The sequence below is a fragment of the Manis javanica genome, chromosome 14 (assembly GCF_040802235.1).
Source record: "Manis javanica isolate MJ-LG chromosome 14, MJ_LKY, whole genome shotgun sequence".
NCBI classification, from domain to species: Eukaryota; Metazoa; Chordata; class Mammalia; order Pholidota; family Manidae; genus Manis; species Manis javanica.
Genome location: NC_133169.1, coordinates 83,739,506 through 83,752,598, shown reverse-complemented (window position 1 = coordinate 83,752,598; position 13,093 = coordinate 83,739,506). Strand labels below are relative to the sequence as shown.

The window sequence follows — 13,093 nt, the reverse complement described above, 5'->3', positions numbered from 1 at the left end:
CCTGCAAAGGTAGGCATCCAAGTATTTCTTGACCAAGTGGCATAATGATGTATCTATACATGACATGCCAATAGCAAAATTTAGGAACTTTATAAAATCTACTTATGATCTTTTTCTAGGCAAGGCAGTTCATCAGTTATCTATTTAAAGATAACTGGGGTTCATTTTAACCTTCCGAAGTCTAAAATGACTTGACAAGCAGTGTAGTAAAGTTAAAAAAGCACAGACTTGTAAGTCAGAGAAACCTGGGTCTGAGCCCCCACTTAACCAACTATGTGACCTCTAGGCAAGGTACTTAAACTCTAGAGGTTAATATGGATTTCTTTCCATCTATAAAACAGGAATAATATCTATCCCACATGATTGTTCTGAAGATTAAAGTTAATATCTTTCATCACAGTATCAGTTATATAAAAGGCACTCAGTAAATGGTACTCAATATTATTAATTATATGAAAATATTTAAGTCAAATAGGGCTACTTCCTTTTTTTTGGGCAGAATTTTTTATTTTAATGCCTGGTGGCATGTAATTTAGTTATTTGGGCCAAAAAAAGGTCAACTGATATCTAACAATTTGTTTTCCCGATTACCAACTTTAATTCACATTCATCAAACAGTCTTTTTCTGTCTTCATGGTTTTGTTAACTTTTTATTACAATCTGCCTTTAGTGTACATAGGACTCTTCTCCGTGAAACCTTTCAAGTTAACATTTGGTCTCAATCTCTAAGTCACACAGGCAACAACTGCTTAGCTATAGTCATAAATGTATAGATGTGTTTCTGTAATTTCATCTGTTCATTTCACAAATATTTATTGAGGGTCTACTGTAATACTAGATTCTGATAGGCACTGGGAGTGTAGTAGTAAACAAGAGTCTAAAATCCCTTTTCAAGGACTTTAGTCAGGACAGGGGAAGGAAGGGGCAGGCTATGAATAAATAAAGAACTATACACACTGTTGCTACAGAGAAAACTCAAACAGTGAGAAAGTGGGTTGAAAGGAAGGATAATTTTCTTTTTCTTTTTTATTTGTCACATTATTCTTAGAGGATCATCTCCCCAAAACAGTATTAACTTCTACAAAAAATTAGATTTAAACAGAAACCAAAACACAAAAAGCCTTCACCCATTTTGCCCACCCCTCATCACCTGCCTCTGACAACCACGAATCTATCCTCTGTAGCTAGGAGCTTGCTTCTTTCTTTCTTTCTTTCTTTCTTTCTTTCTTTCTTTCTTTCTTTCTTTCTTTCTTGATAATTTTATTTATTTATTTATTTATTTTTAGACTTCACATTTGAGAGAGATTATATGGTTGATATTTGTCTTTCTGTCTGCCTTATTTCACATAGCACAATGACCTTGAGGTCTACTGATGTTAAAATGGCAGGATTTCATCTTTTTAAAGGCTGAATAAAATTCCACTGAATATGTACACATATTTCTTTACCTATTCATCCACTGATACTTAGGTTGTTCCCATGTCTTGGTTATTATAAACAATGCTACAATGAACATGAAGGTGTACACATCTTTTTGAGTTAGTGTTTTTGTTTTCTTCTGGTAAATACCCAGAAATGGAACTGCTGGACCACATGTTAGTTCTATTTTTAATTTTCTGAGGATCCTCCATGTTGTTTTCCATAGTGGCTGCACCAGTTTACATTCCCACCAACAGTGCATGAGGATTCCCTTGTCTCCGCATTCTCACCAACACTTGTTATTACTGGTCTTTTTGATACGAGCTATTCTGGCTGGTGTGAGGTAGTATCTCACTGAGGCTTTGATTTGCATTTTCCTGATGGTTAGTAATGTAGAGCACCTTTTCATGTACCTGCTGTCCATTTTTATGTCTTCTTCAGAAAAATGTCCATTCAAATCTTCTCCCCATTTTTTAATCAGATTTTCTTTTCATTACTGAGTTGTAGATGTTCTTTATATCACTTACTAGCCCCTCACCAGATAGGTAACTTATATTTTCTCCTGCTCAGGAGATCGCTTTCTCATTTTGTTGATGATTTCCTTTGCTGTGCAGAAGCTTTTTTGCTTGACATCACCCTGCTTCCTTATTTTTGCTTTTGTTGCTTTTGCTTTTGGTGTCAGATTATAAAAATCATCACTAAGACCTATGCCAAGGAGCTTACTGCCTATGTTTTTCTTCTGTTTTGTGGGTTCAGGTCTTATAATCAAATCTTGAATCTATTTTGAGTTATTTTTGTGAATGGTGTAAGTCAGTTGTTCAGTGTCATTTCTTTTGCATGTGGCTGTCTAATTTCCCCAACACCGTTTATTAAAGAGATTGTCTTTTCCCCATTGTATAGTACAGGCTCCTTGGTCATACATTAACTGGCCATATATGCATGGGTTTATTTCTGAACTCTGTTCCAATGATTTATGTCTGTTTTTATGCCATTGCCATACAGTTTTAATTACTATAGCTTTGCTATACAGTTTGAAATCAGGAAGTGTGATGCCTACAGCTTTGTTCTTTTTCAAGATCACTTCGGCTATTGGGAATGTTTCAGGATTGTTCTATTTCTGTGAAAAATATGGTCATTTCCACATTTTTAAATATACGGTACTTGGTAAAATAAAATCCAAAATGCCTCTGCAAATCAATTACCAAAGGATATAGAGTCAAAAATAGCTAGCTGTTGGCACATAACAGTTCACCCAGAGGGTTAGCAGTATAAGAACAACAGTTGATTCTCAGGGATTATTTTTTTGGATCAATAAAAAAAATTCTTACCTGGGAGTTGAAATGGACTTCCTGGTCCAGAACTTGCAGGGGAGTTGGGGTACGTGCTACTAGCAGGGGAAGGGGGATAGGGGCTATTTGGAGATAAGGGGAAAGGAGTGTTGTTGGGCTGGTGGAAAGAATCTGGAAACGTTGCATTTTGTGGCATGTGTGGTTCATTGTGGCTCAGGTTTCTAAACTGAACCAGAAGGCTGTGTTGTGGATTAAATTCATTATGACGAGGCACTAATACTGGAGGTAAGACTGAAAGACAAAAATCAGAAGTCATCTGTCAGCAATGATTAAAGCAAATATCCCATACACATTAAGGAGTAGATAGAAAGGATTCAGATAAGACTGTAAACCTGTTAGAACAATTTACTTTCAGGAAGGGCTGCTTTGTAGAACCTTCAAACTGTTTTTATATAATAACCAAAAACTCTTCAGGCATTTAGCCTGTGTAGAGTACTCTGGAAGACAGAAAATCTAAAAAAGATAACATTCTTATACAACAGGAGATAAAGCATATAGAAAACAACTATAATACCGAAGATGCAATGAAAGTTCAACAGGTGAGCACTTCTAGTTAGCAAGGAATCAAACAAAATACTGTGGAAAAGACAATATCTGCTTGGACTATAAAGAATGGGTGGTACTAGGGAGGGGAGGGTTAGAGGAAGAGACAGGGATTCTCCAGAAAGGAGACAAAAAATGATAGTTGGCCTCAACACTGAACCAGGAGTGAAGTTGAGGTCAGCTATGTAGATGCCCTGAAAGCCTCCATGTTCCCAATTTTGAAGATATTTCATCTTTATTAGTTTGAGAGATTCTACATTTATGTTCGTTAGTATTATTTTCCCTGAAAATAGTAACATTTCATAGGTAGAAGCCTAAACATTGTAAGAAATATATTTTTTAAAAGATCAACTTTATTCAAACATTCACTTTCTCTTTAGACCCAAGGGATCAATCACATTCAAATATCTGATTATCCTTCCCTATAAGAAATTTTTTTAAATTGTGACTTCAAACTCAACTGTACCAATTCATCTCTTTTACAACTTTCTCATATTTGTCAATGTAACTTCACTTCTGAAAATCTCACTTTGCTTCTGACATCATTCAGCAACATCAAAGTCAATGTTTTTAAGTTAACAAATCATACTTCTCCTCCAAATAGGAATGTAGCTGTGAAATCGGAGGCTCTATAAGTCAGTATTTGTACTTCTTTCTTCATTTTACTGAATACTAGTGTTGTAATTAATTGATTGTAATCCGGTTAACATATGATTACAATTGTTTTGTTCTACAGTGTCTTACCAACTGCTGTTCCCCTTACAGAATGATGGGACAGCTGCCACTGGAGAGCAGGGCATTAGACAGTAAGAATTTCTATGTTTAGCTGGCTAGCAATCTGAAAGACAGTGAAATAACTACTTAGGAATTCAATCCAGCAAGGATTTCTTTATGACTATTATTTTTTTTAGAGGCAGAGCTAAAACCACAGACTTGTCTCTTACTTCTGTTATTATCTAAACACAAAATTTTTAAAGAAACTATTTTATTTTCACCCCAAATAATACAGAGAATTTTTAAAAGATAGATGTTATAAGAGATAACAAAAACAGCAATTTGTCTTGCTCTACTGCTTCCAGAAACAATAAATTTAAAGTCTTAGCCATTTCTTTCAACATTTACTTTGTACATTGCTAAATAACATGCTTATATTGCTATTACTGATTGGTCAAGACATGATCTGTAGACTTGCTGTTATGGCAAATAAAATAGCTTTCTTTTATCATTCTGTTCTACTTCTATTCCTCTTTTCCACAATAAACTTGAATAAAAAATTTTGGTTAAATGAATAAAACTCATTGCTGAGCTAAGTATGTACTATGATGATATTTTTTCTTGAAAAGTACTTTTATTAAAGCTGATTATTGCCTTCATTTGCTTAATCTTAAGTATGTACCACTAATACTTTCAGAACTCCAACAGAACTGTCAAATTCCTCTGGATACTATCTTTCAGTTGCCACAAATAAAAATAAATGCATAATCTATTAATCCCATTTTTCCCCTAGACCTTCCAACCTTTTGCTACAATCTAGACTGGTTGCCACTAAAGTGTCCTACAAATCTGAAGCCCTTAACACTTCTTTTCTCTTCGCTCCTGTTGAATCCCATTTCCTAGATCTCATCCTCTATTACCTTCCTAAGAGAAGGTACATGGAAGATATATTTTGAATCCTTTCTCTATGAAAATATCTTCTCTTTTGTCTGTCTGTAGAAAGATTCCAGGATAGACAACTTTTTCCCTCTGAATTTTGGGGGACACTGTTTCCTTATGGAATCCAGAATTACACTGAGAATTCCAATATTGTCATTTCCAGTCCTTTGTATTATGTATCCTGTCTTTTCTCTGGGAACTTTCAGAATATTTTATCTGTAATGTACTAAAATTTCATGTTTGGGCCTTTCTCTATCCCTTGTTCTAGTTACCCAGTCACTGGCCCTGTCAATTTTCAGTCTGGGAACCGTTCTAGTATTTGATGACTTTCTCTCTGCCATTTTCCCTGATGCTGTACTTCCAGAATGAATTCTTTTAAATGTGAAACTCATTCGGAGACAGTTAATGTTTTAATCTATGTACTTTTCATGCATCAACTCATCTAATCCTCATAACAAACCTGTGACATAAAACTTACTATTCTCATTTTATAGATGAAGCCACTAATTCACAGAAAGGTGAGGTAACCTGCCTGCAGTCACACTGGTGTATTAGTAAAATCACTATTCGAATCCAGAAAGTCTGGTTACAGGATCTAGTCTTAACCAGTAGACAGTTCTGGCTATCAAACATTGGACCACCTGGGTTGATTGGCCCTCTATTTTTATCACTTTCCAACTATCTTCCATCTCTTTTTTATCATTTTGTAATGTGGCTCTACTAAATATTACATATGTGATCTTCTGTAAGTTACTTCCCTTTTAAGTCTTGGCTTTCTTACCTGTAAACCTATTAAGTAAACTTACAGGGTTGAAAATGTTAAAACCATGTTCTAATGCTATTAAGGAATAACTTCACAGGGATAGATAATGACGTGTTCAAATGCTCAACAGATGCTCATTACTATTACCGTTACTACTGCTTTATTAATCCTGGTACCATAAAGTGATCCATCATCAGCTGCTTGATTACCTTAAGAATATCAGAGGTATGCTCCAGTCTTTTATATATAATTATATAGTCTTTTATATAGAATCACACCTGAGAAAAATGGATTAAAAAAAAATAAGACATTTCTATTGGCTGATTATCAGTCATGTCCTGGCTATGGAGAAATGCACTAAATTCCTAGACTTTCTTTCCAACAACTCCTAGTAAATATTAAGGTTGGCAGTTTTTCAGACTACACTTCTCTATTAAATCCTCTCAGCTTCCTTTCTTCATCAATTCCTTTAGGCTACAGGTCTCCCTGGACTCAAAAAGAGACTGAGAATCACCTTAAACACCAACGGGCAGCCCTAAAGCCCTTAAACTGAACTTTCCCTGACAGCGCCATCACTGTCATTCTTTTTGTTAGTCTCCATATCCAATGTTATTTTCATAGCCTTTTTACCATACTGGAAAATCCAGTGTGGCAAAGTCTAAGGTGGCCACCATGATTCTCACCTCTGGGTTTCACCCTTGCATAATCCTCTCCCTTTGAGTGCGAGTATTATCTGTGACTTGCTTCTAACCAATATGACAAAAGTGACAGGATATATGTGATGACATTCCATAATAATATAATGCCCTTCTATCAAGAAGACTTTCTCTTAGTGCCCTAGAAGAAGTAAGCTGCCATGAATGTAAGCTACCTATGAGGAAGGTCACATGGCAAGCAAATGAAGGCAGCCTCCAGTCAACAACTAGCAAGAGTTCAACGGCCTGCAAAAAACTGGATCCTGTCAACAATCACATTAAGCTGGAAGCATATCCTTACCCAACTGAGCCTCACATGAGAACCACCCCCTGACACCAACACCTTGATTACAGCCTTGAAAAGGACCCGGTGAAGCCATGCCCAGACTCCTTAACCCACAGAAGCTGGGAGATAACAAATGCGTGTTAAACCACTTAACTTGCAGTAATTGTTACGCAGCAATAGGTAACTAATGCACCCAGCTAGTATCTCAGCTTATAAATTCACTCATTACAAAAAAAAAGAAAAAAACCTACTGTGCACCACCTACTAAGTTCCACGTAATAATACTATTCTAGGTACTGGGGATGCAGTATAGAATGAGACAGAGGAAGTTCATCAGTCAGTAAACAAAATAAAATATCTAACGCAGAGTTAAGTAGTGAATGGACTACTTGTGAGCAAAGACTGAATGGAGTAAGAAAGGTGCCATGACAAGATCCTGGGGGAAGAGTCCTCGAAGTAGAGGAAATAGCAAGAAAAAAAAAAAAAACAAGCCTAGAGGCAGGCCTATGGCAAGTCCAGGAGCAGAGAAAGTTTGAGGAAGGTCATGTAGGGTCTTGACAAAATCTGTTCTGTGTGTGATGGAAAGCCGTTAAAGAGTTTTGAGCAGGGACTGACATGATTTGATACATACTTTCTAAAGATCACTCTGGCTGCTGCGCAGAAAACAGAATGGGTTGAGGGAAAGAAAAGAGGCAGAGAAACCAATCAGGAGATTATTTAAGGTGAAAGATGATGACAGTCTATACAACTGTCAGTGGAGTCAGATGGTGAAGGGAGATGTTAACAAGATATATTTTGAGGTACAGCAAACAGCATTTGCTCATACTCAAAATCAGGACTTATGAAAGAGAAATAAAAGATGAGTTCTAATTTAATTAGTAGTTTAAAGCCTATACATGCTTAAGTTACTCTACAAGAAGATATGTCAAAGAAATAATCAATCCTCCCATGTTTTCTTTCGTCTGCTACCTCTATAGCTTTTCTTCTTCCTTCCTAATTACAACCCTTAAATAGAATTCGTGCCTCATATCGAATTTACCGAGTATCATAATTCCTCCAGGTGGTAAAGATACCTCGAGACAAGTGCTGGGCATAGAAGCCACAGGGCAAAATCTGCAAAGAAGTAAAAAGCTAACCTTTTCAAACAATATGGCTTCTCTCTCACTTACCAACTTTACATTTCCCTGTATGGCCCCGGAAGATCACTGGTTAGCCAGAGACGGGTAAGATTCCTCAAGGGAGGAACAACCTAAGACAGGCACAGTCGCAGGGGGGCCATCAGGTGAGAAATTGGGGATCAACAGTGGTGAGGCTTAGAACCTCACCCCCCCTGTTTTGAGAGAAATCTTCTGCATCCGTGGATGTTTTAAGGCCCTTGTCTAGCTTGGATTAACACATAGTCTACAGGCACACACCTGATCATCTACATTTGCTCTCTTACAACACTAAACTATGTTTTCTACCTTTATCTTGCATCTACCTACCACTTCAGCAGTTTATTAAAAATAATAATAATAATAATAATAAAGGGAGAAATGTGGGATCCACATAAAAATCAAATGAATATTCATATTTGACCTGATTGTTTAGCATAAGGCATGTAGTTCATAAGGCGTGATCAAAACCAAAAGTTTCTGTGATGACTGCCCTTGTACTGTTCACCATGTAAGAACTTATTCACTATGTAAGAATTCGTTCACCATGTAAGAACTTGTTCGTTATGCTTCAGAAGATTGGAGACTGACGAGAATTAGGCTTGGGGTGGATTAATGATTGTGCATTGAGCATTGACTCCCCTATACAGAATTTTATTGTTGTTAACAACCATTTGATCAATAAATATGAGATGCCCTCTCAAAAAAAAAAAAAAAAACTACAGTTGACTTCTGAACAACATGGGGGTCGAGAGTGCCAAATCCCTGCATAACTGAAAATTCATGCAGAACTGTTGACTCCTCCAAAATGTAACTACTAATAGCCTACTGACTGGAAGCCTTACTAATAACCTAAGTAGTCAAAGTACAGTTTGTATGTTATATGTATTATGTATTGTATTCCTGCAATAAAGTTAGCTAGAGAAAAGAAAATGTTCTTCAAATGGCTACAAATTTCCAGAAATTTTCCAATATATTTTACCAGAAAAAATCTACATATAAGTGCACCCATGCAGTTCAAAACTGTGTTGTTCAAGGGTCAACTGTGATTACAATAAAAGGAAATGACATGTGGTATACACAAGAAAATGGGTGAATCTTGAAATAATTATACTGAGAGAGAGAAAGAAACCAAACCAAAAAAAGAGCACATACTCTAATGACTACATTTATATAAAACTCTAGGAGACACAAACTAATCTACAGTGAGAGCAAACAGATCAGTGGTTGCCTGGTGATGAGGTGGAGCAATACAGATTAAAAAGGGGCACAAAGAAAGTTTTGAGACTGATGGATATTTTAATTGTGATGGTTTATTTCACAAATGTGTATGTGTCTGAAAACCTGTAAGTTGTACACATTATATAGATGCAATTTATTATATGTTGATTATTCCTCAATAAAGCTGTTTAAAAAGCAATTTTGGACTTAAATTTAGGTTAAAAGTCAAAAATATTTAAGACTAGAGACAATGTTATGGCTCCATAAAGTAAAAATAAAATAGATGAATGCTAGGAAAAAAAAAAAAAGATGAGTTCTAGGTAATTACATGAATGCTGGTGTTATTTACTTCAATAGGAAAAACTGGAGGAAAAAAAAATGACTTGGCAGGAAAAAAAATCCAAAGTCCTATTTAGACATTGTACATCTGATGTTTGTTAGCCACCCAAGTGGAAACGCCAAGTAGGCAATCAGGTACAGAGTCCCAAACTCAAAAGAAGTTGGCTCTGAAGTTCAAAATGTGAGCATAAGCTTCCAGATGTTTTTAAGACATGTGCCAGCATGATAGCACCCAGAGGAAAAACACAGATACACAAAAGGACCAGGGACTGAGTCCTATGAAGACAGGAAAATAAACCAACAAGACAAGCACACAGGGTCGGTGAGGTAGGAGAACCAGGAGAGCACAGCGTCTCAGAAGCCAACAAAGAGAAGTTTGAACTGCATCAGACGATGCCAAGAGGCCAAGAGGAGGACTAAGAATGACCCTCTGTCTGTAAAAAAGTCATTACTGGTGCTACTGGCAAGTCAAGTGGTAGGTAAGAAAGACTAACTGGGGAGGTGTCGAGAAAAAATGGAAGAGAGAAAAATGGAGACTCTTAGAAAAGGAGTGTGGTAGATTAGAGGTGAGAGGTGTGAATGAGCTCAAGACCAGAATTATTCTTCGACTTTTATTTTAGGATGGGCACACTTGTATGTCATCAGAAATAGTCTAGTAGAGAGGGAAAATATAATGCTGCGGAGAGAGGTGACAGGAACAAGATTCTTGTAAAGACAAAAAGGAGTGGCATGTAGTACATGTAATGAAGCTTAGGCCTTAGATTAAAGAGAGACAGGTCATCCACAGGAATGGCAAGGCAGACATCTGCCCGCTCCTGGTGGACAATGAATGAGAATGAGCCACTCGGGAGCTATAACCCCTACATATAAAAAGCTAAACTGGAAATCCAGTACTCCTTCCAAGACTAAGGTTTTAAGACGGAAACACAAGGCTAATAGAACCTTTCAACTCTAAATCCAGTTAAATACAAATCAGGAAGACATAAGTTTTTAAAATTCTTCTCGGAGTAAAACCTACCTGGACTCTCCACCCTCTTATAGTGGTATGGGTTGATACAAACTTCTTTTTGCTTAGATCCAAAAGGAAATTCACAAATATCCAATGGCTTCAGCTCATGATGACTCTGCAAATCAGGCCAGCGCCAAACACGACAATATATAACATGGGGTAACCCTTTTCTGTGAGAGACCTGAAGACGTCCGTCTAAAGATCTGGGAATAGTGACACATTTGCTTGGCTGTCCTGGACTACTCAAGGCTTTCTCCAGTTCCTCCATGGCACCCTTTTTCTTTTTCAGCTTTTTCACCAAAGCATCGACTGCCTTTTCTGCCCATTTCTCTTCTTCATCACCTTGTTTCCAGCCCAACAATCGCTTTACTGCTGGACTAGTAAAAGAAAATAAGCTGGCCATTGACGTCATTTGATACGAATCTTCAGAGACTTTCCGGCAACTTAAAGTCAGTGGCTACTGAAAGGACAGATGAGAAGTCACATACAGGTTCTAAGCAAAGTTTCAATTAAAAAGGGAGGAGTGACATTTATCTTCATAAGTGCCATACGTTTTCATTGGTTCAAGTCCTGAAAGAGAAAGAGGGAGAGGGATAAGACCCCTAATTTAAATTAATATAATTAACATGCATTTAAAACAACATAATCGAAAAGTATTATATTTTAAATAAGAGAGAAACATTACAAAGTAAAACAAAAAACCTGTCTAGAAAGAGAAATTTCCTCTGAGGTCCTGTGACCACTCACTTAATTGCATTGCCAAATGATATAACCAAAAGCAAAAACAGATTGTTTTACCTCCTACGTATTATCCGAAAAAATAGCCTCTGGATTTTTATTTCTTTCAGGCCAGTAAGTCCCCAAGCAGCCGTCTACGGTCAGATTCTGAAGTACTCTTCTTCGGTGAAACCCATCTCACATGACGCTATGTCGATTCTGGATATGGTATGTCCCTATCCAAATAAAAGCCTTGAGAGAAATCTAGCTCTTCCCTAATGTCATTATTCTTTTTAAAATGTTTCACAGACTTACCAGGTTTGGAAAAAAGCTGTGACTATTCAAGTCATACTATTAGATACAGACTTTATTAAAGGCTGTCATAAAACAAGATGTAATAAACCCTAAAATAAATCATAACACACATAATTGCCAAATGGGAAGTACCTATCTTTAAAACTAAGAATGCTGAATAGATTTAAAGAGAATAAATTCAATTTAAACCAAAACAGGAGAATTTGTAATGTTATAATCCCTATTGCCTTCTGTGATATTTTAAGCATGGTAAGTTAACGAACCTGCTCCAGGCAGACCACCACTCTGCACCCTTATGCCCTTGGCAATGATGACAAGAGGAAGTGATGTGCAGTGGCACTTCACTGATAAGAGTGGGTACAATCCCCTGTGGTCACTACACAGCCAGCTACAAACAATGAGCAGCTAGTGAAAAGCAGGAGCAATGTTTGGCAAAAGGATGTCAGTAACAAAAGATGTTTCCTTTCTTGTGCCTAAAATTACCAAATAATGCTACAGCCCTGCCGTTGACGAATTCTAGCAAATTCTAGCATCAAAATTATTCTGCATCAGAGTCCATGTCCCCAGAAGAAAATTCATGTGCTCAGTTAAAACCACATAAACATAAACTAAGATAAAACCAAGTTAATTTCAACAGATAATTATTGTTTGTTATGTGCCATGTAGTGTAAACAGCCGTGGTGGTGCTTAAAAAGTCACACCAAATAGGTTTAATCTTAAAAGGCAACTGATTCATTCATTCAACATATACTTGCTGGGAGCCTTCTCAGTGCCAGGCACTCTTCTAGGTGCTGATCAACTAGCAGTGGCTATCCACACCACTGTGCTGGAACCACAGCAAAAAGGGTACCCAGAAGTAAAGGTATTCTGTTTCTATTTATATGGATGGATATGCCTAACACTACATACATAGGACAGTTTTTGGCTGATAAGCAAAACTAGCTACCTTAAACTAAAGAAATGTAACAAGAGAATGAAGGCACATTTTTCAGTAACAGGTCACAGAATGTAAAGTGTGATGTGTTCAACCCTAAGAACAGCCAACCTCAGTTGTAGCTATATCAAGGACAAAGGATAACAACTATCTGGCTCAGAAAAGGAAAGGCATGGTTTGGTTGTCCAAGATGAGAAGGGAAATTTTAAAGGCAAAAAAGGACAAAAAATTTATGTGGGCAGACATGAACAGAGCGTTTTGTAAGACACAGAGGAATTAGGCTGGCTGACAAAGATCTTACTCAGTAATACTGGAATAATGAAGACTAGAGAGCATAGTGTACACAAGTAAGAGAGGGCATGTACGAGCAATGGGGAGATACACCGAGGAAGGGAGACAAAAGGCAAGAAGCTTGAAGACCAGATACTAGATTAGTAGTTAACCACTAGAAAGTGCTTAATAGATGTTAACTATTAACTAACCTAATAGCACTATCATCATCCTCACCATCATCCTTATCACCATACTATGTACTAAGGAGAAAAAACAGAAGTTGTTTGTGTAAGTAAACACAGAACAAAGCCTAAATTACACACTAAATCATTCATTGTGTTACCTTTGGGAGAGGCATGCAGTGGGGGAGAGGCAACCGAAAGGGGTTCTATGTAATTTGTTTCATATACTTCTGTATTGTTT

General features: G+C 37.0%; 1 protein-coding gene across 1 annotated transcript in view; it reads right to left on the bottom strand.

Moving 5' to 3' along the window:
* SMAD5 (SMAD family member 5) overlaps positions 1-13,093 on the bottom strand; it is a 55,785-nt gene that overhangs the window by 18,642 nt on the left and 24,050 nt on the right. The window contains exons 2-3 of the mRNA XM_073221668.1: positions 10,441-11,001; positions 2,748-2,999 (exon numbers count right to left, since the gene is read on the bottom strand). Coding sequence (XP_073077769.1) covers positions 2,748-2,999; positions 10,441-10,843 — 655 coding nt within the window. The 5' untranslated portion in view covers positions 10,844-11,001. The remainder of the gene's footprint in view (positions 1-2,747; positions 3,000-10,440; positions 11,002-13,093) is intronic.